This window comes from Plectropomus leopardus, chromosome 3 (assembly GCF_026936395.1).
Source record: "Plectropomus leopardus strain MGB_pleo_1.0 chromosome 3, ASM2693639v1, whole genome shotgun sequence".
Lineage (NCBI taxonomy): Eukaryota > Metazoa > Chordata > Actinopteri > Perciformes > Serranidae > Plectropomus > Plectropomus leopardus.
The window spans coordinates 37,072,169-37,097,347 of NC_142178.1; the positions used below are offsets into that span (position 1 = coordinate 37,072,169).

The 25,179-nt window shown below is 38.4% G+C and overlaps 1 protein-coding gene across 2 annotated transcripts in view; it reads right to left on the reverse strand.

Moving 5' to 3' along the window:
• Window positions 1–25,179, reverse strand: part of stx10 (syntaxin 10) — a 42,930-nt gene continuing 17,751 nt past the window's right edge. Inside the window, exons 1-9 of one of the 2 annotated variants that reach the window (XM_042485550.2) lie at window positions 17,663–17,753; window positions 17,115–17,190; window positions 15,511–15,604; window positions 13,250–13,344; window positions 12,266–12,328; window positions 10,192–10,293; window positions 7,992–8,098; window positions 6,617–6,711; window positions 1–4,934 (exon numbers count right to left, since the gene is read on the reverse strand). In XM_042485550.2, coding sequence (XP_042341484.1) covers window positions 4,858–4,934; window positions 6,617–6,711; window positions 7,992–8,098; window positions 10,192–10,293; window positions 12,266–12,328; window positions 13,250–13,344; window positions 15,511–15,604; window positions 17,115–17,190; window positions 17,663–17,697 — 744 coding nt within the window. In that variant the 5' untranslated portion in view covers window positions 17,698–17,753 and the 3' untranslated portion in view covers window positions 1–4,857. Of the gene's footprint in view, window positions 4,935–6,616; window positions 6,712–7,991; window positions 8,099–10,191; window positions 10,294–12,265; window positions 12,329–13,249; window positions 13,345–15,510; window positions 15,605–17,114; window positions 17,191–17,662; window positions 17,754–25,179 lie in introns of those variants that run through there. The other variant, XM_088074914.1, reaches the window with a different exon arrangement.

Here is a 25,179-nt window from a genome sequence, read left to right on the forward strand (position 1 = left end):
TACAAGTCTAAACATAGATTTATTAATGTTTAAAAAGCTGAGAAACAAGTCTGAGGAACACTCATGATTAAGAAATCAGCACTGCCGTTTAGTCGCTTCATGTTGAACAAGTTTAATGAAACTCAAAACCTACCGAGCAATTTCAGAAATCTCCGGCTGCCGGTAAGAAAACAATCACATTCGGTTCTGTTGTCAAAGCGGCAACAGCTGCCACGTAACGTTTATTCTCTTATGTAGTGTGTGAGAGTCAGCACTAAAAAAACCTAATGTCGCAAAGTATTGAAATAAAATTCTGATCGTTGGCACTTTAAAGGAGATTTTTCTATTTTTCAGCAGTTTGCTTCATTAGAAAAATAAAATAAAGTTAACAACAACGAGTTAAAGCTTTTTTTAAAAAAAAAAAAAAAGAAAAAAAAGGAGCGAGTCAAGGCGATGGCAGGAGAAGACGAGTCTTAAGTTCTGAAAAATGTGCCTTGAAGTTTTAATATCCTTTATAAATCTGTTAAAAACATAATAATATGTGTGCTTTTAAACGGGTGCAACAAAATTAACTTTAAAAATCTGCATTGGAGCTTATTCACAAGTTGATCTGCTGTTTGTGGCGGTTAAATTAGGCCTTAAAAAGAGTGTGAAATTTATTTTAAAGAAACTTATTTACTTAAGTCACAGGGGCTGGCATCGTGTGCAAAACCGCAAAGCAGCTTCTGTAGTCAGTTTTGTTACAATTTTTACTGCCGAGATGCAATAAAATGCACATTTGTGTGTGCAATTCAATTCTAGATTAAAAAAAAAAAGACTAGAAATCCTCAAACGACTTTTTCTTTAGACCCAGATCTGAAAACAAGACTAAGATATGATGTTACAGTATCATGCGGCAAATGTTGTAAAATACTAACAGAAAAGCAACAACCTCATCACCCAAATGACCTTTTGTTCGTCCACCACTCGCCCAGCGTTACGTAAAATTCATTAAAAAAACTATCTTGCATGCCTCCACAGTGAACAAAAAAATCCCAAAACAGAGAATTCTTGAATTGTTGTCAGTCAGTTTCCTACACATTTATTCGTCTGTGGCAGCCCGCCATGATCAGCACATCTGCCGCTACAAACCTTTTTTATATTATTAAAGCGGAATAGTTCGTTAGGAGCACTATTAGAATATATATATTGGTATAATACTGGAGGTTACCCTGATAATTTTAACAAAACTTGGGACCCCGTTCTGTCTTTTGTTAACTCTGAGGATTTGTGTGACTGACTTTGGTAGCAATTTTACAAAGAAACTGAACGTTTTTTGTCTTTTTTCTTCCCATTGTGTGGGGCAGAGGTGGAGGGGATGTATTGTTGAGGCTGCGTGCTGCGTTTGGTGTTCTCCTAATCATGTAAAACTGGGCGATATGTTCTTTCAGATGGTTGTATGTTAAAAAATGAAAAACCAAAAAAGATAAATGTGAAGAAAAAAAGAAGAAACAGTATATGCCATTCGGTTATTAATTGCACCATGCTGTCGGAGAGCAGAGCGTACTCAGGAAACAGACGGAGCAGCAGAACACCAGGTGCAGCCAAAGTGAAACTTTTTTAGGATCATTTTTTAGAGAGTTTTTTCCTTTAATGAGAGGATCGCTATAGATTGACAGGAAATGTGGGAGAGAGAGGGGGAACGACGTGCAGCAAACGCATCGGCTCCGCCTGGATCGATCATCCACTCCGCGGCACAAACTGCTGCTAAGGAATATTGTATTTAAGAATTCTGCGTTCACAGCCCCTCAAAAACGTCCAAATTTGAGGAGAGAAAATCAAATAATTTAAAAAAGCAAACACACACTAGAGAAGATTAACCAGCTAAACAAAATGTATCATGAAGGTTTGTTTGCCATGAAACTTATTTTCTGCAATAATCCAAATTCAAATTGAAAAATCCCGTAGCGTTTTTGTGGAAAGAACCACTGCGATGTTAACTTTTTTTTATTAAAAATTATCATCCTTGCAGCACTTTTTCGGGATCTACAATTAACAACAGCAAAACTTTTATCAAGACATCAGTTTACAGACATGTTCAGCCAGGTAATATGACTGTTTCTGTCAACGTAGTCTGGCTTTGAAAGAGCAAAATTAAGCTTTGAGTTCAGTTCCCTGCTGCAAAGTGCTATAAGTTTGGGGAGTGATGAGCGTACGACTATGAGACCTGGATTATACTGCACAAGCTGCACGACAGTTTGAAAACAGATGTTTTGATATAGTCTTGCAGTAATCCCCTATGACCTCAGGTCATTAAGAATTTTCTCAGTTTCTGGATTATTTGTGCATCATAGAGGCATGTCAGAAAAACAAAGTTTTCTTCACAGTAACACAGTGTGAGTTATTAATATGCAAATGGTCAGTTTTCTTTTAATTTGCCAAAAAAACCCCAAAACAAAACAATGCATATTAGAAATCCTTTTCGTTTTAAGATGCCTTTACCTGCACCGGCGTCTGCTCTGCGTGCAGAGCTCTAACAGTGACTCATAACTGGAGTGGAAACCACAGGAGTGCTTCATTTACGCTTGCAGCCATTTTCCGAGTTTTCAGCTAATTTTCCACAGTGAAGCATTTCAGGAATGAGGGCTTGAATATGCAAAAGCACATTAAAAGCACACGCCAATTACTCAGACTGAGATTTAAAGAGCTGTGGCAGTGAGGCGACTCGATGAAACATCCCTGAACCCCACCTGCATCAAATCCTCCTGCTTCTGACCTTTGACCTCTTTGGCGAAAAACAAGTAGAAATATCTCTAAAGAGAAATGTCACGTAACTCCATCATTCTCTCTGACCGAGCGAGAAAACCATGAGAGAAACCAAGATCTGGATCACACGGGATTACAAATGAAATTCTGCTGAAAGCTTTTGCACAGGAAAATACACAATAACTCAAAGCATCATACTTCATATTTGTACAGCGCGGAAACACACCCTTGCGTGGGTCGTGTTACCTGACATGACACAAAGAAATAACGTGACCCACAGGCTCCAGCAGAGGGAGCTGTAGGCCTAAATCTGGGCGGCGTGCGGAGACATCCTGCCCAGCAACTGTTCCTCCTCTCATCAGCTAAAGCTTTTCAATAAATCAGGCGAACCCATTCGCTCCGAGCCGGGGCTGCCTCTCACCGCGCAGCGAGAGTAACAAAGCCTCAGCCAATCGTGTGCCGGACCGCCTGCAGGGGCGCGAAGGCGGCTGGCTGCAGACCTGATTTCACCTCAACGACACGCATCTCAATCAGGGAGGAACATTTTTTTGTCCGCTGGCCAAAGAAATCTGACAAAGTGTCTTGCGGAGCGAAACCAGCATCTTGTCTCAGGGACGGGCAGCTTCCTGCCCACTCATACTATGAGTCGACATGTTTATGTTTTGACCACAAACAGAGCAGCAGCTGATTTCAGACGTGACTAACGCGTCCCCTCTGGCAGTCTGAAATCAGCTGCTGTCATGTCGGACGAGGAGGGAAAACCTGCTCGTTCCTCCTGATTCAGCGGATGACTCGTACTCAGCGATGGTGATTTTCCACCCGGATTCACATGTAGGCACATAAACATACTGCACATTTCACAATTATAAAAATATATTTAAGGCAACACTGAAAAAACCCGCCCGCATCTCCATCCCTTCCCTCCCACGCTGCTCCTGTCAGCTCGAAACACAAATCAGGCCGTTTTTCTGGATTTTACAGTCAATGAATCCAAATGTATCAGTACCTAGAAACTACTTTTTTGGGGCTGATAACTCTTAAAGGAATCAGGTTGACGCTTGGAAATCTGAGCAAATTTGGCTTAATATCTTTCACATACAGTGGGAGAAGTAATAAATGAATCCAAAATTACCTGAAATTTTGAAAAAAAGAAAAAAAGGTGACAAATTAATAGTTACATAATAAAAAACAAAAAATATATAGGTAAAATAGTTCATAATTATTTAAGTATCAATAATAAATACAAATTTCTGGACATTTTTCCCTATTTTTTTAAAAATTATAATAATTAAATTCTAATAATTTCTCCCTCTCTCTCTCTTTTGGTGAAACTAATTTGTCAGGTAATTTTCATGTCACCTTTTCCTAAATTCCTGCAATTTGTGGGACATTTCTTACCAAGTTGCAGTACCTTTTCAGCCATGTTTTTATCTTAAAAAATAAAAATCAAACCAATTCGCTCAGGGTTCAAAGCTTTAAATGTACAGTGTGTGAAAGGCGTGAGGACGCAGCACAGGAAAACTGATGTCGTTCAGATTTCGAAGGTATAATATGTCACAATCGCTTTTCTTTGTGACATTTTCTCTCCAAAAAACGTTTGAAAAATCTGTCCTTTAAGCATTTCTAGAAAGCACTTTTAAAACTAAAACATTTTAAAACTACTTACAAAATAAAGTTTGTTCACCGTGATTCAAAAGTTTTGATGAAAAAGAGAAACTGAAGATGTTCCAGATGTTCTTGGTAACAGACATGAAAATATTGTCAACTTTTTCAGCAGATTTGCGTTTGTAAGCCGACAGCAGCAGCCTCCTCTCCCAGTGAGTACCATCATTTCCAAAAAATAACTGAAATGCACCAATGTGAATTACGTAACACCGCCGGGTTTCCCCTGTGCTCAGCGCCGCTGCTGAAGTGACTTTTTTTCTACTAGAATCATTAAAAGCAGAGAGGAGGAGGAGCGGATCCTCGCTTCTCTCTGCGGGTCACCGCTTTCTCCTCAGTCTGAAGGAAGGGGAGGGACGGGAGGGTAGAGGAGCAGGAGACACGTCCTTCTTCCTGTGTCTGTCCATCCATCAGTCCGTCCTAACAGGGAGGAGTCGGTGAATGCAGTCGAGAGGTCAGAGGTCACCGGCATCAGAGAGCGAAGAAGAGGATGAGGACCACGATCATGATGGCGACCAGGACGCCGATAGCGCACCACTGTCTCCGACCTGAAGACAACCGCAGGGAGACGTTTTTAATGCAGACTGAGACTAATGTCTGTTTTCTAAAAAATAATATGATTGTTTTTTTCCCTAAACAACATTATTTTCACCGCCTGTTCCAGGTGGAAACATCGTGCCTTTATGCCGCTTTGCCGGGTGCGATCGCAGAATGGGGAGGCGGCTTTTAAGCCGGGGACAGATGTGACAGCAGTGCCAAAACAGTGTCTCTGTGAAAGGGACAGCCGACGGGGCGGGACTAAAGGATGGACGGGCGTAGGGGTGGATGATATATCGTGGTGACTCACATTATAGAGACAATAGGTTCGTTTGAGCTGAGTTTCGCCTCGTCTGGACAGCGGACGAGAGCAGGCGGCCGCAGGGGGCGTGACAAAAAGCTGCGATCAAGTCGGACAGTTTTCCGACTCCTGCAGCAGCCTTCAGTCTGTGCAGGACGTCACGGACGCACTCACATCCTGGTAGATTTGATTCCTGTTCATTCAAATTTGATCAGATCCGTCCATCAGTCTGTTTACAGTCTCCAATTATTGATCTCAGTGAAAACTTTAGAAAAATTATACAGGCGATCGGTCATTTGTGTTCACGGTTCAGCCTTCATTTACATGAATTCTCATGTAAATCAGCATTATATCCGTTCGTTGCTGTATATAAATCAGCTGAGCGCACCTGTCGCCCCAGAAAACTACATCAACACATCAAAACCATCACAGCAGCTCTCAGATCAGTCAGACAGCCTATGGTCAGGGCTTCACATCTGGACAGATGTTATTTTAGGAATCCTCACATCACACTCAGGCTACTGACCACAAGTCTCTGCGGTTTAATCCTTAATCTTTTTTATCCGTCTTGCTTTAAAATAATTAAAATATTATACAATAGACGTAACACGTCACCATCAGTCAACATTTACTCTGCTAACAGAAAGAAAATAACTTCAAATAAGACAAATGAATTCCAAATCTCTGAAATTCAACAAAAATAAAATGTGTATCCGACACGTCGTATTGGAAAGTCAACATCTGAAGCAATCAGCTGTTTGATCAGCTGAGAGCCACTCTAACACCTGCGGCCGCCTCGAAATCGCGAGGTTATCGCCGTCCGCTTTTTCATGACGTCAGAGCAGGTCGGACTCGGCTCCGACACAAATCTAACCGGCATGCATTGCTCGTCGATCGCCGATGATCGGTCCCGCGCAGAACTGGGTAGCCTCGAACGAACCTACTGACTAGAGAGTGCTGCTACTTTAAAAAGCATAGTTCAGAGTTGCTAGAAGGGGTTTCTGGGAAATGGAGTTTCAGGGTTATTGGCGCAGCTTTGCCTTACCAGCTCGCTTTTCTGTGAGTTGGTCCTGAGCTTTTTTGCTGCTGTTTTGAAGTGAGAGTAAACGACTCGGGGATCAACCTGCTGTGATGAGTATAGATACACGGTAGTTGGACATTTTGGGAAATACTCTCATCTGCTTTCTTGTGATTTCTTGCTGATATTTTAACCTTGAACGGAGCCAAACTCATCATGCTTCCAGTCTTTAGCTCAGCTCACCGGCTGAATCGGGCTACACGGCTGAAAGCAGCATCGATGTTCTCGCTTAACTAATTGCAAAATGGGAATAAGGCGACCACTTCAGTTAGCAGTGATTTCCAAAATGTGACTGTCCGTGTGTGAAAACTTACTGCTCGTCATGTGAGACACCTTCTCCAGCTTCTTTAGGACCGAGTCCATTCGGGACGACGTCTGGTCCATCTCGTCTCCAAAATCCCCCAACATGCTGAACACAGAGAGGAGCGCTAAATCAAAGAGCGACACCACTGTGCGAACACTTTCAGCAAAAACACCTCCGTGAAAACATTTCACTCACACTCATTTTCTACTTTTTAAAATTCAGATTTTGTGTCCATCATTAGGAACTCGAGCACTTTAAATCTATTTAGCCACTAAAACCAACTGCTATGATCGAGTTTTTGTATCCTTGACCGCTGCAGACATTTAAAGCTCAAAGGGATATTATGAGAGGAGAAATTAAATGCGGTCTACATGCAGAAATACACGACTACACTTCTGAAGGATTGCTGGCAGCCTTGAAGGCCACACCGTTTATTACGTCCCACAATGCTGAAGTGCCGGCTGAAACAGATATACTTTTGGTATTCATGGACCCAATAATGAGGCTACAAATGTAAAGTCAAGGACTAAAGAAAAGACACTCATTCTCCAGTTAAGGGAACGGGCTGCACTCATATAAATTGATTTAATTAATTAATGTGTCACAGCAATCCTTCAGAGGTTAAGGTCCAATATTTTCATCAAGCATATGAAATATAGGGTCTGCAATCTAATAAAAAAAAATAATAATAATAATTTTAAATATACTACTACTACTCCTATTATTATTATTAATATTATTGTTATTATTATTATTATTATTTTTTTTTCTCAATAAGATGATTTAATACATTTATTTTAATAGTAATGAGACAAGTTCTTGATATTTACTTCTTGAATGAATTTATTATGTAATTAATTCTTTAAAAAAAAAAAATCAATTAAGTAGTTAATACTTAATTTATCCGCAAATTATTTTCATGAATAATCAGTTTATTGTTTTGGTTGATAAACGTGTGTCAAAAAAAATATACAGAATTTAATTTACCCACAATAATAATTACCTGAAGCCCAAAGCGACAACTCATGTAAGACAAGCCACAAATCTTCAAAACTAAAAGTCTTAGGACAATATAACTGCCTTATTGATCAGCTGACTCATTGTTTCAGCTATCTGAGAGACTGACACCAAACAGTCACTAAAAAGAAAAGACTGAACAGTTCACTGAATTCACACATGAAGCAGAAATTAGAAGAAGGCCTACTTTTTTGTTGATTTTGTTTCTTCATTTTGGGAAGGATTCAGTATTATTAATATGTGTCTGTGTCTTCTTAACCAGAGAAATACTGACTGTTTCAGATTCAAACATTTTCAATCCTCCTGAACATCTTTATTATCTGAGCTTCACTTCATGACTAAAATTATGCAGGTGTGTGTACACTTACACAGCCTGCTCGTCGAGCTCGTCCCCGATGCGTCCCGACATGTCTTTGAGGACTCTGATGCTGCCCGACACCAACTCCAGCTGCTCATCCTGCTCCTGCATGATCAGCTATACACACACACACACACACACACACACAGAGAGAGAGAGTTACTCCTCATCCTCAGCGTTAAGCATCATTTCACAACTAAAATGTCATCTCAACGTACCAGTATTTTCCAAGCTAAACATGGTTTTAATTAAGGCCTATTTTTGGATTAATAAAACTGGAATTTGCACCACCACAAACACACACATGCACACACACACACGACTCCACAGGAGCAGAAATAAACTCTTCTGTCACTGAATCAAAGGTGTGAACGAGCACAGCATTTCTTTTTTTATTCAGTTCTCAGTAAAGCCACAGCGTGTCACAGGATGTGTGAAGAAGCGTTTTCGTCACTCAACGCCACAGGAAATAGAAACCAACAGCTACATCCTCTGACAATGAAACTGAACTTTAAACCTGCATTTAACCCTCTTTCACGTCATTCGCAGCGTGATACTTTGTAAGGCAGAAAAGGATGTCATCAGCTGCGTCTTTAAAAAGGACTTCAGCAGGAGTCCTACGATGTGATCCTTTGATCATCTTCGTCCTCGTCGTCTGTTAACACGACCCGAGAAAAACAAACTAACAAGTTCAAGCTTCAGTCTGACAGTCAGGATGCTCTCATGTGGGAGTTTATCATTTTACAAATGCAAAAAAGTCACACAATTTCAAATGTTTGAAAATACACAACAGCAACAGTGCGTATTCCCCTGTAATTGCACAGCAGGAACCCTCGCCAGGCCAAAAAAACCCTTATTTTTTAATGCCAATAATAAAAGTAACCACAGAGATTCCTTTAAATTCATTCAGCAGCAGCCCGGTGCTGTGAACAGTTGCGGTGCACCGCTATGAGTCAATGAATGAGTCTGAGGTTTGAAAACGTCCAATAAAGCAGGACAGCTGTGTCTGTTCTCAAACTGCTAAAGTCGGCTGCACAGGTGAAGTGAAGATCACTCACTCGGTAGACGACCGGTTACAGTAAGCTCGGTACTGAATGATTCACAGATTCGTGTTTTATCTGAGCTCGAACCGAGAATATTCTGCTGAAACAGATTTGTGACGCTGTTTTGCCTTCATTGTGGCACCTGATGTTCTTTTGGAAGAAGGAAATAATGGGAGCAGCAGCTTTAAGAAAGGGATATGTTGTGCTTTCTTTAAAAAGTGCTGTGCAACGATCTAATTTATCCTGATAAGACAAGTGATTCACATGCATTTTGAAAAGTAACTGACAAAAATCTGGAAAGGTAGGCAAACTTGTTACAGGATTCCCTTGAATCTTTAATCGGGCTTTGAAGTTATTCATGTAAAAAAAAATATATATATATATATATATATATATATTTTTATATTTTAAAAAAAAAATCTGCACATCTTTTATTTTATATTTCTAATATTATTATTTTGTGAAAATATATAAAATTTGCCAAATACCTCTCGCACAAAAAACACACACACACACACACACACACACATATATATATATATATATATATATATATATATATATATATATATTTTAAATCATGTTTTAAATATTTGGGAAAAATGCCCCTAACTGAGCAATTTATTTATTTATTTTATTTTTTTTCCAATTGTAGTCAATTTAGTCTTAAATTTCTTTCAGACTGGCATTAAAAAGTCTTAAATCAAGCTTCCCTTAAGCTGTAGGGACCATGTGTTAAGTATTCAAGCAAATTTTAAAATGTTACATTTAAAAACAGACTTTGGTGTTGCGGTAGGTAGGTGGTAGAGTGAATGTTTAGTTGTGTTCGGGCCAAAGCGATCACCCTCGGGGAAATACTGAGCAGTGCAGAGGGACTTTAAAGGAGGAGGTAATACATCTTTAAACAAATCCTCGTCTCTGACTTTATTTTCTCTTGTTAAGTCGAATTCTTTAACCGACTAAAACATTAACTATGAAACTAATGAAAATCTCTTCCTCCTGTTTCCATTCCCTTGTTCTCCATCTTTACTTCATCTTTCCTGCCTTTTCTTAATCAAATGTTGTTTTTTTTTATCCTTTTCTTTGCTCTTACCTTCTCTCTCTTCCTTAGCATCTGCTATATTATTTATCCCCTACATTATATCTATGTTCTGCTCCCCTCTGTACCTGCTGTTGTTCCTGTTGCTCCTGGATGTATCTGGAGTTTGCAGACACCAGATGAGCCTCCAGTCCCGTTGACCTGTCCTGGCCTGAAGACGTCAGCAAAGCCTGAACAAACACACACACACAAGAAACGGGGTCAGAGGGAAAAAGAGTGTGTCATAGTTGCATAAGTGGGCCTGTGCATGGAACAGTGTGAGTTTGATGGTTTGTTTGAGGCTTTACAGCTGCTACTGACTGCAACACTCTCCAAATCATGAGACGGTGCTTTTTTTTAATATCACATAAAAATGTGTCAGAGCAACCTGCTGACACAAGCTCTGACTGAATCAGACAAACTGTCAAAACTAGGAGTTGACTTAAAATAAACAAAGAAAAAAAAATTCCTGAAAACAAGACATCTGGTTTTTCTTTGAACCGTGGAGGGGAGGAGTGACACAGAGCCTCTGTGCAGATTTGAAACGGAGATATTGCAGTTATGCGTCAAGCGGAAAACGCCAAAGGCTGAAAAATGAAGCCAGTGCGAAGTGCTAAAAACAGCAGCTCTTACATGAGGCTCGCTCCAGAAGCACATCAGTCCTCACAGACCCCCATGCTAAAATGTCCAACTTCACAGCAGAAATAAACATGTTTACAGCCTGATACAAAAAAAGGTTTTGGTGTCTGTAGCTAATTTTAACATTAATTAAAACTGTACAGGGGTGGTTTCTTTAAATAACACCCATTTAAATGTTATTTAAATGTTATAAGTCATGCATAATGAAGGTCAGGTTGCTTTGAGTGACAGGTGGGTGCCGTTTGTTGACAAGACTGCTTAGGTAACATAACAATGGTGTAACTAAAGATTCACAGAGGACAGATGTGGCTGAAGCAGTGGCTATTTCAGTGTGCTTGCACTTTATTCAAGTTAAATGTAATATCGAGGCGTCCGGTGGCTGAGTGTATAAAGCAGCATGTCATTGCTGCATGTCATTCCCTTTTTCTCCCTCTTTCACGCTATTGATCTGTCCTATCTAATAAAGGCAAAAATGCCAAAAAAATAATCTTAAAAAAAAAAAAGTTGAATGTAATATTTTGGTTATCTATAAAGGAGGAGGATTAGGAGATGGATTTTCCATTTTTCTGGTGAGAACATTTGTTTGAATGGTTTTAAGTATGCTGGCAAAATTAACCGCAGACTGTAAATGCAGAATACTGACCAAGCTTGCAGCTAACGTTTCGGCATCTAACCCCTCTGTCCAAATATGGTCATTTTTGGGTTAAAAAAATCCAAGTTCGTCAAGAAAAAGCTTTAAAACAGGGGTCTACAAACCAAATGGTGATATCACGGTTGCTTTGTCCATTACTTTATACAGTCTATGGCAGGGGTGTTGAAACTGTTTTAAACGGGGGCCAGATGAGATAATGCTGCTCGCATCATAAGGTTTTTCTCATGATGCGAAGTGTTCATCTTTCTTTGAAAAATTAACCCACTTTCCAGCTCTCCTGAAAGCAGCAGACCCCACACTGTTGATTTTATGCTTCTTTGCTGCATGTCTGCTACCTCGCAGGAAATATCTGCTGTTTGATAAACGTCTGTTTGCTTCCTGTCCGCTTGTGAAAAGTTCCAGCTGCATACTTGGTGCATGTCAAAAAAACTGTCTGACAGTCCCGTCTTTATGAGGTGAACAAAAACAATTCAGAGTGATCTTACTTAATGAACCAATATTGTGCTGAGGGCCAGATATAGTACACTGTGATAAATAAAATCAGTCTGCAGGCCTCAACTGACCCGTGTGCTGCACTTTGGACACGCCTGCTCTTAGACCATTACGGCACCATGACAACCCAAGTATTTGATACTGGAGCTCATCAAATTAGCACTTTTTCGAGAAATTTCACATGATATCTAGTTCTGTTGTTTATAAAATACTTTTAAAAGAAAAAACTTCAAGTGGTTCAGGAAGAGTTTTTATACCTGAAAACCTCAAATTGCTAAGATTGACATAATTCAGACTGTTACTTTCATTCATTACATTTTAACCAGTTAAGTGTGTGTATTGTGTATGTTCTCTTGATGTGTGTTTAAACATCAACCAACCTCTCTGTTCTTCTTCTCTGCCTGAGCCACAGCAGACGGGCTGGACAACTGATCCTTCATCTCCTGCACACACACATACAAGAAAAAAATTGAAGTGTCTCAGTCCACAATGTGTCACAATCACTGCAAAAAATCACTTTAAAAGCACGGCACAGAGCCGACGGCTTCATTAATGAGACTGAATCACCGGTCGCCATATCAAAATATCAGGGAGCCTTCTGTTCCCCCTCAGCAGAGCTCTTTTGTTCTGCTCAGATGACTCAGTTCTCTACAGGTCTATTTTAAGGACGCCACCTTTGCCGGCAGGACCCGTGTGTTAGAAACTGACTCATATTTTCCGTCGTGCCCACCGCGTGGACATTGATTCGCTTCTGCCAAATCGGGAGCTTCACAGCTGCAGTGCAGGTAAACGAGCTGACAGGTATTGATGGATAATCAATGACATGTCTCCTTACAAAAAAAACTGTGAGAACACACACCTGACTGAGCTTCAGCTGAGGGAGCTGCTGATGTCTGACTGACCTGCACAGTCTGTAAGCTTTATTAGAAACACTTTAGTTGCCAAAACACAGCAGACGCAACACAGGCCGCCCCGACAATGTTAGTGTTAATCTCCCTTCCAGCAAGGCCACTTGTTACCACTGGCAACACCTTTCAAAATAAAACATTTACGTTCTGTGCAGACGTAAAGTTTAGGACTGAAGGCGACCGAGCATTAGCTGTTAGGGCATTTCTTTAATTTCTCTTTAAAAAATTATTTCATTAATATATTTAGGGTCTTGCACTCTTTTTTTAAAAAAATTCAACCACTGTTTATTAATTTTTCTTGTGTTGCATATTCTTCCTATTTAAAATTTTTCTTGTGTTTTGTTCTCATGTTTTTTCTTTTGTGTTTGTGTTAAATCAAACTTTATTTGAGAACATTTGAGAAAACAACACGATAGAAACACGGTTTTAAAGACTTAAATTTGAGTTGAAGTGTACCTGGACAGCGTTCCTGGTTCGCTCCACAAAGTCTCTCCTCTCCTGAAGTTCATTGTCACCCAGTCTAAACTTCCCGGGATTCGACTCCACAATACCTGAGCCGGAGGGTTAAGGACTCAACGTGTCTCCATGGACCTCCATATTTTTACTTTTAAAACTCTGCAGCACTTTCAAAACAGTTTGAAAAAGAAAATACAAATAAAAAGACTTTGACAGTAAACACTATATGCCGAGTTCAGACTAACACCATGTCTGATAAAAATTTTTTTGCTTTTCGTTTTTTGCCTTTAATGACACGTTCGTTCACATCTGTGGCTTTCAACAATAGGAACACAGAGCGCTCTTTCACACACGACTGTAAACACGCCGCAGTGAAATATGAATCTGAGTACTGAATCTACGTTCTGTTTTTTTCTGTTTAATAAAAATAAATAAATAACAAAGGTATGGTCATAGGAATTTTTCCTTTCTCTTTTCAGGCTTTTACAAACACAAAACAGCCAGCCATGCACAGCGTCACTGTTTGTTTACATTCTTCTTCCTTGAAGTCAGTCCTTAACCCCTCCTACTGATGACATCACACACACACACTGTTAAAAAAAAAAGTGAGCTCTGACTCAACTGGAACCAATGTGTAGTCTGTCATGTGTCCACCAAGTCCCAGCAAGATTTTAGGATAACGTAATCGCCTAATCTGAGACACTGAGGATGATAGCAGACAAAAAGATGAGAGCAGAGCGGACACTGGCGGAGACACCGACAGGCAATGACAGTGGAGCGGACACCGGCGGACACCGGCCAAGCAGATATTCAGAGACACCAGTGGACAATGAAAGCGGAGCAGACACCGGCGGAGAATTAACAATGGCGGACACCGGCAGAACAGATATTCGGAGACACCAGTGGACAATGAAAGTGGACCGGACACCGGAGGAGAATGACAGCAGAGCGGACATTTGGAGACACTGACGGAGCGCACACCGGCGGAGAATGAGAGCAGAGCTGACAATCGGAGACACTGATGGAGAGAGTGACGGACAATGAAAATGGAGCAGACACCGGCAGAGACACTGGTGGAGAACGAGCGGACACCGGCGGAGACTGAGAGCAGAGTGGCTACAGTGAAAACACTGATGGACAGAAAATCTCATCAATGGCAGGGAAAGAGTTAAAAAAGAAAAAGAAACAATGGGTTAAACCCTGCTGCTATTTTCTAAATTTGAAAAAAATGTAATCAGACCACCTCTCTTTACCTGTCATGTACATTCACAAACTGTATTTTTATGTTATCTTCCTCTGGTAATTTAACAGAGTTAAAAAAAAAAAAGGCATCAGAGTGGAAAAAACAGCAAACATAAAATATATGATTCATGACTGATTGGTGTTTATGTTTTGGTAGAAACTTCTAATATTGTGTAAACAGCTAATACAATCAATTCAATCATTTATTAACCCTTTTAAACCTGAAAATACTGGCGTGATTTCTGTCAAAAATACGGAAAGGCGGCAATGGGCAAGGGAAGGAGAAATGACCAAAAAATGACCAAGAAATATGTAGAAATTTCCAGAAAATTATCTGAGAAAAAACATAACCAGAAAAAAAACAAGCAAACAAGGAAATTACCTTAAAAAGCTCTGAAAATTATATTTATGCAATATCATTTTAAATATTTAATGATTATAAACATAGCTTTTTTTCATAGACATTTGTCCTTATCTTTTTTTAAATAACTTTCTAAATCTACAAACATCTTTTTTCTCATGGTTTTGAAAGAAATCGCACTTAAGTGCTCAAGGTTTAAATACATGTAAAAGGCATCTGAAAGCAGTACAAGAAAAGTAATTTCACCCTAAGTTTAAATGGTTCACGCTTATTTGTTAGTTGCTCTCGTATCGAACAAATTCAGCACCCTTTGATATAAAACGTAATAACCAGTCGTGAGTCACAGCCCACTAAGAGGTACAACCACTAAATGGGAGCAGCTTGTGTTCTCTCCTCTGCCTGAGGATCCTGCTCATCCTATAACAATATTTTATGACATTTCCTACCCACTGTGAGGGTCTTTTTATATTTCTGATCTTTACTTGATTATTACATAAGTAAAAATGATCATTAGAAGGTTAATACATCTCCTGAATAAGTGTGGGGAAAGAGGGTGAGAGTGACACAAAGCGTCTGTGTGTTTTAAAACTGCAGTCGGTCATGTGAAGATACGGGCTGTTTGGATGAGGGAAAAGAGGTTCTCCTGTTTAAAGGATACTGATGGTCTCGCTGAGGTCCTCCAGGTCCCAGTCTATGGCCCTCAGACAGTTCCTCAGTTCATTGGTGCTCCAGTCCAGCTCATCACGGCTCACCTGTGACCGCAGAAACCAACAGACACTCGTTATCTGCTGGATAATCATCCTGCTCTGCTTCTGTGAGCAGATTTTCACTCAAACTACAGAACTGTATTTGATGCATGTGTTAAATTAAGTTCAGATCTTTTGAAGTGGAGTATAAAAAGTACATTATATACAGCAGATGTCAGCTGGCACACTCTCAGTTTGAAAAATCAGGCTGGAGTCCAACAGGGAAACTAAGCTATCTCTAATGGGGGCCAGCAACAAAATGTAATAAAGCCACCTAAAAAATAAAAAAAACTATATCAATATAAGTGTATGCTATATTGCTAATGTACCTTTCGTGCTAACCCAGACTACATTGAGAAAAACAGTGATTTAACATTGCTGCACACAGGAGCTGCTGGTCTACCAGTTAAACTGGACTTTTAACACGTTAGTCCGACTGAAATCAGACTAAATTGAATTTCTCAAAACCAGACTGACACGCTCAGATAATGTAATTGGAAATCGAGCTATTCTGTCATGTAAACAGCTCAGTTGGACTTCAACTGGACTTGGCGCTCTGCACACGCTCCTTGTCGCCGCTCCGACCTCCCTCCCGAAGTTAGGGGATTATTTGTTACTCATGAGGGAGGAAGGGGTGCTGCAGTACAGTCTGTTTTTTTTTGGCAATGATGTTATGCAACTCCGGCGATAACATTAAAAGAAGCATGGCAATGGATGTTCAAAACATTAGCAGGTTTATTTCTATTGCAGCCACCACACTAGCCGTCATTATTTCCAATCGATGGCGACGTAGGTGTGTTATCCTAGCCATAATGAAAAGGCAATCCCTCATACGTGGGAGTGGCCACGTATGAGGGATTTCTGGGGGGCGACAGTCCTCAATTTCACAGAGGAATTGTGAATTCAAAAAGTTTCTGATGATCCGCTCAACTTTTGAAGAGTTTTGCGATGTAAAAACAGCTCTCGTAACGCCTGCTGCATCATGAGGGAGCCAGTTCCTACTGACTAGCACATAGCCATAGCATAATGTGACCTATAAAAGCAAAAAAAAGTTTCCATCGCAGTTTTACATAATATGCCTTTTTCAAATAGCCTAAAATACCACCACATGCAATCCTTTCCTGGGATAAATGGGAGTATTTGATATTCTCTGTTTGAATTTGCGCAATTTGAGGGTTAATGAAAAACCTGCCTAGTGCTGAAGTGGTAGATGGTGACTTATCAGGGTTGGAAATTAACTCTTTTGTCCACCTGTCATCGTGGCTAGTGGCTTCAAAAATCTACCAACCCTATGACTTGTACAGTGATATTGTTGCAGTGGTAGATGGTGATTTGTGCAGTGATATTGTTGCAGTGGTAGATATTGATTTGTGCAGTGATATTGTTGCAGTGGTAGATATTGAGTTGTGCAGTGATATTGTTGCAGTGGTAGATATTGATTTGTGCAGTGATATTGTTGCAGTGGTAGATATTGATTTGTGCAGTGATATTGTGGGGGTGGTAGATGGTTACTCACCTGTGTCCCATCCTGCAGCAGTTCCTCCCATCTATCAAACAGGCCCCGAGCACGAGACAGGGCCTTCTGCACCTCCCTGGACACACAAACATTAACAAAACAGAAACCGTTAGCTGTCTGACTTCACCCTTCACCCACACACTCAGCTGTTTTTCAGGCTGAACTCCCCTCAGCTGCTACGCCCCTGCTTCACCAAAACAAACACACGAGCTACATTTTCACATCCTTCACTAACATCTCAGCGTCTCTCAACAGCCTGACAGCACAGTCTCAAAGCTGTTTTCACAGAGAACCGCACGAAACTAAACAAATCTCAGAGATTTCTCACTGCGGACTCTTGTTAAACAAACATAAACACAACAGTTACCTCGAAGCTGGTGGCGCTAATGCTAGCTAGCTACAGCTAACATTAGCCCAAACTTCGCAAATGTAAACTTTGTTTTCGAGTCAAACACCAACTCGCTGTTGAATGAAGCTGAGAATGTGTCACTGCTTGAGTAAGCCCGAGATAACGCGAAGTTTTAGGTCTTAATTTGTACATTTCTTACCCCTTCACGACGAAAAACGGGTCTTCTATCGACATGATGCTTACTTCCGCTTACCTCCACACGCATGCGCACTGAGCAGACAGCGCTCCAGCCTGTGACGTTTGTGTACAGTTATTTAGATACTTAATAGTTATAAATATATCTCATTAATTTGGGAAAATTGGTCGCTTAATGAAAATTCCTGCACTTTGTTAATGACTTAAAGCAATAAAATATAGCACCCTGTCAGCGACGGGTAAGAACAAAAAACTGCTAAGACATTTAGGTTATTAAATAATTATAATGTGGTGTAACTGACAGTATGAAATGTGAATGTAATTATTTACATTCACATTTAGGTTTAATAATTTAGGTTTTTTTTGCTTTTTTAGTTTTTGTCCTTTCATTTTTGTATTATTTAATTATTTGTTTTGTCCTTGTAGTCTATGTATCTTGTGCATTTTTGTCATGATTTTGTTTTCAATAAAGAAACTTTAAAAATAGTTTATACATTTATAAACATACATTTATAAATATGTATGTATGACACTTGAACTATCTACACAGCGACAGCAGCCACCGATTGCCTTCATTTGATTCAATTTCTATTTCAGCTTTTTGACTCTCCCGAAACTTAAAATATTTTTCCTTTTTTAAAGCGTAAAGTTCAAGAAATCTTAGAGTTGGTAAAAAACAACACCGATTTTAGTGTAAATGACTTATTTTTGGGAAAATTTTAAACAATAAATACAGAATTAAGTGATTTGATGAAAAATAACTATTTTCAGCTCAGATCTAATGGGAGCATATGTCTTACATAATGTGTAATAAAGTGTAATTTAAGTTATTTTTTTAAAAAGAAAACATACCTCTCAAACATATTTTCTTTAAAAAAATTCCAGTAAAAAAAAATACAAATTACAGCCATTCCTAGGCCAAGTACAAAGAGCATAACTCCCTCCCGAGTGCTTAAATAATTATTTGACATGCTTCTACCTTTTAACCCCCACCAAATAAATAACAAACAGTCCTTTATTCAGCTATTTGATTGTTAAGCACATTTACAGTTATGTATGTACGACACTTTAATTATATAAACAGCAACACCATCCACTGACTGACTGCAGTATTTATTTTCTTTCCCATTTCATCGTATAAATAAAAATATAATAAAATGGAAAATAGTTTGTCTACATAACTTCCATCAATCACATTTAGGTTTCAGTAGGCACAGAAGAAAAAGGGAGGAGGAAAGCTGGCTGGAAGTTTGAAGAAACGGGCTGGCTGGGACATAAAAGGGGTTACTGGTACACATCTGTATAATATTAGCTGCTATGGTAACGTCTTCGCAACCACTGTATGAGTTTGCAGGAATTTGGCTCAGAGTTTATTCAGACAGAAAACAATGAACTGCATCTGATCATGGTGGTGAAATATTCACAAAACAAAACAAGCAAGAAAAAAATAACATTTTTGACGCAGTTAACCGCGTCTTCCTCAAAGAAAATACACACACAGAAAAATGCACAATCTTATCTGAAGTATAATTTTATGAAAACTGGCCAAACTTCATCTGCTGATGTAGATGATATAATGTGATAGAAAAGTCCAAAACTACTAAATGGACCTAATGATTGATTCTTTAGTCAACTTCAAAAGAAAAACGATCTTTCACTGTCCAAAATATACGCTCTATTTCTGTCTTTGCAGTCTATGAGACTAAATTAGCGCAGTACAAAGACAATAGACTACAGGCTTTGCCTGTCGCCCTAACCCTGATTTTGACTGTTTATTCTTGACCTAGGAAACAGTAACTGTCCAAAATATGAAAAATAACAGGCAATAATTAACAGTTGCAGCTGGAGGCTCTGAAAAAGTTTTGTTTTTCTGTAAAAGATTGTTTAGTTAATAAAGTTAACAACAGTAGTTAAGATACTCATTAGTAAGACACTTAAACACATGGGTGGATGAGACTGCGGGCCCCTGGACACAGATATGCAAAGGGCACCACCTCCTCTGCTAGAAGCATGCAAGACACGCAGACTTTGTGGTGGTTTTGCATCTCCTTGTAGCCATTTTTGTATCTTTTTATTTTATTCTTTTTTTTCTTTGTAATCACTTTGTCTGTGGTAGTTTGTGTGTTTTTGTATTCTGTTTGAGGTGATTTTTATTCTTATTGAGGTAATTTCATGACTTCAATAAGCCCTTGTTACCTTTTGTTTATTTTTATTTTTATTGTGTAGTCATTTTATGTCTCTTTAAGGTTGATTTGCCAGTTTTTGTAGATCATTTGTGTCTCCTTGTGGTTGTTTTATGTCTCTCTGTAGTCATTTTGTGTCTCTTTGAGGTTGTTTTGTCTGTTTCTGCAATTAATTTGTATCTCTTTACATCTCTTTTAGATCTTTCCGTGTCTCTTTGTGGCTACGTTGAGATTCCTCCTGGTCCCTCTGTGTTAATTTGAGTGACTTTTGCAGGTGAAGGCCGGGGAGGCCCCAGTCCCTTTGAGCCCTTGTGCCTGGTAGTCCTGTTCAGTAATCCATTCATGCTTAAATGCACCAAAAACCTGCATGCACGATATATAACTATATCGTTTTTTTGAATGATATGTGCTTTCACTAATGTACATTACATATCAAGTTTCAGATCACAGTTTTTATTTTAATGTTAAATGTCTTTTTTTAAATCATCTTTCTTATAATTTCTGTGTCTTTTTATGTGATATATTTCTGTGTCTTGTACTGTGTTTAACTGTTGCTGTGCACATTTAAATATTGTTGCGTCTGGGCCTTTTTTTGCAAACCTCAAATGATGAGTTGTCCAACAAAATGTTACTGTAGATGCTCGGATTTCTCAACCTTCCTCAAAACAGATCTTGGAACAATTATTTGATCTGTTTGTCAATCAAAGGAAATGAAAATGTAGAGCTTGCATTAAAAATGAATCAGTATGGATCCTCTGGCTGAATCAATGTAGAGTGCTGCTGAGGAGAGGGAAAAAAAAGCATACTCAGCAAATCCCCCTGAAATGTAAGCATGATCTCTTTACAGCTCTCCTTCCTGTCCCACCCATTTGTCTCTATTCCTGTGGACTTTTCTTACAATCCCACCCCGTCCTGTCCAGCTCCTTCCTTCCTGTCTTCATCCTGTTTCCTCCCCTCCCCTCCTGCATCAGTCCACTTCCTGCCTTCCTGTGCCGTGAAAATTCACAGCCAGAGTTATAAAACGTCACTCTTGACACACAGACACACTAAAGAGGTCAAAAATTACTAGGATTAATGAATAAAAACAAAATTTTAAAAATAATAATTCTTTGGTCAAATAAAAGAAAATAAAAGAAAATTTGATTTATGGCACCTTTCATACAATTATACAGCCCAGAGTGCTTCACAGGCTCGATTAAGGGACAGGTTATGGGAATATTGCAGGACTGCTGGAAGGACAATCGTGCGCACAATCAAGTCTCTTTTACCACAATGAGCCATCATGTTGCTGTTTTAAACTGTAAAATCAAATGAAAACTCACTTAGACTTCACTAGAAATGCTAGTTAATTTGGCATGGGGGACAAAACAAAAGTTTGTCCCCTATGCCTTTAAAGTTGATTCTTGAGGAGGATTCAGGAGGTCACAGCATTGGCAGGAGGCTGGTATTTCCTCGGTAAAAGAGGGAATATATACAGGGAATAATACTTTCTGCTCTCAGTCAAAAATGAACTACATAACTGTCTCAAAAAAGTATAACACTTTAAGTAATTACCAATGAACGTGTGCACGCTGACAGAGCAAAAGTCTGTTGTCAGTTGCCATGGTTACAGCGTTTGGGCTGGTTTTGCGAGGTGCCACTGTCTGCTCCAAAAAGCTTAACTTCTACCTCTTCAACCTCTGACCAAAAAAAAAAAAAAAAGCATCCTCAACCTTTTTCAACTTCAGTTCCTCCAGTGCTGGTGTCAGTTTCTTGAGTTGCTGCCACATCTGGCATCAATTCTCCTCTGGCCAAAAAAAAAGCCCAACAAAAAACAGACAGCTGCATCTTCATGTTCTGGAGCTCCTTTGGGTTCAGTAAATATGTCAAACCACCCAAATGAAATGCTAAGATTCTCTGAACTGGATCGAACTCTGTACGTTTACAGGTTAGAAAAAGTCAAATTATTGTGTTAGTCCAACTTAAACTGGACTTTTAAAATACAGGTGAACATGTTTTTCCACCTGAAAGTTGAGGCAACATAAATATAAGAGCCAAATGATAATGCAGACAAATATAAACTACAATCAAAGAGAAAATCTAAAGTGAACTCTTTTTGGATCAGTCAAGCTTTTGCAGGTTTTTTTTTATGTCTATCAGACACAAATATTTAAGGAAGACAGGAAAGTCTTTATTGTCCCCGAGGGGCAGTTTGGTTTATTTAACCCTAAACCTGAGCAAATTGGATTTTTTTTTTTTTAAATATGAAAGACTTTACAAGAAAATTACCTGAAAATCAGCAACAAAAAAAAAGTTTAAAAAACCAACAAAACAGGCCAACCAAAAAAACTTTAACAATAAAGTATCCTCAAAGAAGTGCTAAAAACATTTGTTACATCTTCTGTAACATAACTTTAGATTTTTAATTAAGAAAATTATGAAAATATTTTTAATAATATCTAATAATCCCACCCCAGCTAATTCCTTGTCACCTTTTTTTGTGCGTGTGTGTGTATTTTTCTGCCATTTTGTGTCAAGTTGCTCATTATGTTTTTCCCACATTTCTGAAAGAAATCACACCACTTTTCTCAGGTTACAGGGGTTTAAATGCAAGAAAAAGTTGTAAACTGATATTGATCCAGGTGTTTAAGGGTTAAAACATCACCCTGTGTATAAACAGATGCTTGTGAGAAAACATTAAGGTATTTTTTTGAATCTCAAAAGTAGTTAGTTATAATTTATATTTGCTGCATATCTGTGCTGCTCATCGACTGTCCAGCTCAGCTGACTGCAGATCTGCCTCAGTGGAAAGTCTGAATCAGTTTAAAACGCCGTGATGTTGCAGGTAAATCTTCTCTGCCGGAACAAAACAAAGTCTGAAGTCAAGCGAGTCGCTCTGGCATAACAAAAGAAACTGGCTGAAAGTCAACAGGCGGGAGGAAACAGTCATGTTGGGTCTAAAAATAGACACACTGACCCGTGATGCCTTCAAGTGCTACTTGTGAGGATGACCTCATTTCATCGTAGCTGCTGCTGATGGTAATGCATCAGTCCAGAATAACGTATAAAAAAATGTTGCTTTAAAAGGTGATTTGCTGCTGTTTTTCGTTTACAGCTGAAGTTACATGGAAGGAAGAGGAGAAAATACACGTCATGACGTTAATGACGATAGCGAACGATGCCAGGATGCAACTGAAAAACACAACAAACATCAAGTCGCGTGTCATAAAGCTGCAGCTCAATTAACCCTTTGACACCTGGAGTGACATTACTTTTCTTGTGCTGCTTTCAGGTGCCTTTCATTCATATTCAAGCCTTTGAAACCTGAGCAAATTGAAAATAAATAATTAAAACATGGGAAAAAAGGCAATGAGCAACTTGGTGATGAACGTTTTGTAAATTGTAAATCATTGGAATTGTTTTTTAATAAAGCAAGGGACAACTATATTTATAATGATCATAATTACATGTTTAAACAAAATTATTGTAATTTTTTAAAACACTTTTTCCAGGTAACGTCCTTGTTTTATCATCATTATGATCATTTCTACATTTTTTAACCAATATTCATGTAATTTTACGTGTACCTTTTAGTAATTTCTAGCTATCTTTTGGGTCATTTCTTCTTTTTCTGCTCATTGTCTTCTTCCCATGTTTTTGAAAGAAGTCAAGACAAGTTGTTCAAGTTTCAAAGGGTTAAACAGGCCCAACCACTTTAACCACCAGTCTACACTCTCACTGTTTTAAATAAATATTTATTAAAGCGTTAAAATTTGCTAAATAGTTCTAATTTAAAAGCAATATACTGACAGCCAGTGTCACATTTCTGTATTAACTCTGAAAACCTGCGAAACATGTTCATTCATTAAACTTTGTTACCAGTGATTTTGCATTTTTAGACAATTTGCAAAAAGTAAAGAAGGCACAAAAGGAACTAAGGAACTTTTTTTCACCGTCAATCAGTGAAAAACATTTATTGCTCATTTACAGACTGATAGATTACAGACTAAATAACTTTTTATATAACTTTTTAAAATCTGACTGTTTACTTAGTTAATTGATTAACCGTTATGCCTCCTATAAGCTCTAACTTTTCAAGGTTACATCTTTAAATGTCTATTTCTGTTAAAACAATACTTCAGACTCCAAAAATATTCAGATACTTTCGTGTGAGACGAGTAAAAGCATCAAATCCTGTACATCTGAGGAGCTGAAACCAGGGAATTTTGCCTTTTTATCTCTAACTACATATTTATATACGCAGAAATATTTAGCTATATACATGAAGATTTGATAGTACTTCATGTAAGTAGCTGTATATATATGTGAGATATTGATTATAGCAGTTTTACTGTGATTGATTTCACATAGTTTTTTTTTAAAATCTATAATCGATTTTAAACTTTATTGGTATAATGGAGACCAAAAGCCTTTTGCAAATTGAAACACATCCAAAAATCTAAAAATGCATCGAAAAATGACGAGCATAAAAATGAAAGCCATATGATCTGAAGTTCAGGAGTTAAAACTTGCAAACACACTGCTGTGGTTCTTGAAAAGAGATTTAACACACTGCCAACCAGCACACTGTAGTCATAACACACTCCACAAATGCCACAAGTTGTTAACCCTTTGAAACCTGAGCAAACTGGCTTGATTTCTTAAAAAAGAAAAACATGGGACGGAGGAAATGAGCAATTTCAGAATAAACTACTTTAAAAAAAATGGCATGAAATCAGTACATAAAATTCCAGAAAAATTACATAAAATTATAATTATTAGAAGAAAAAGAAAAAGGGTAACGTAAATGAAAAAAACAAAACAACACTTTTCTAAAAAAAAAAAGTTCTGCAACATAATTTTAAATATATAAGTTTGTTAATTTTAAAAATAGTTTTTAGGACATTTTTCCCACGCTTTTTTTTTAAATTCTATTTTTTTTTTTTTACTAATTTCAGATTCACTTTATTGTTGCATAAGTTCACAGGATAAAGTGCATTGCCAAAGTGCTTTAAAGTGCACTGCAATATTAGAATAAATAATGTTTCGTAAAACATTGATTTCCTTTTTCCTGTTTCAGAAAGAAATCAAACCAATTTGCTCAGGGTTTAAAAGTTTAAACGCCTGTGAAAAGTGGCACAAAAAAGAGACGTCAATCCAGGTTTTAAAGCGTTAATAAACCAGATCATCTTTACCATTATAAAATGTTAATTGTAGCAACAGTCTCTATGCTCTCGGCCTTTAAGTGTCATATTTTGGTAACTAGGTCATTTCCCCGTCCTACCAACCAGTGTTTGTGCTATAGAGAAATACTGTAGGTCAGGAGAGAAAAAGCAGGCCCCACCCTCCGCTCTGCACA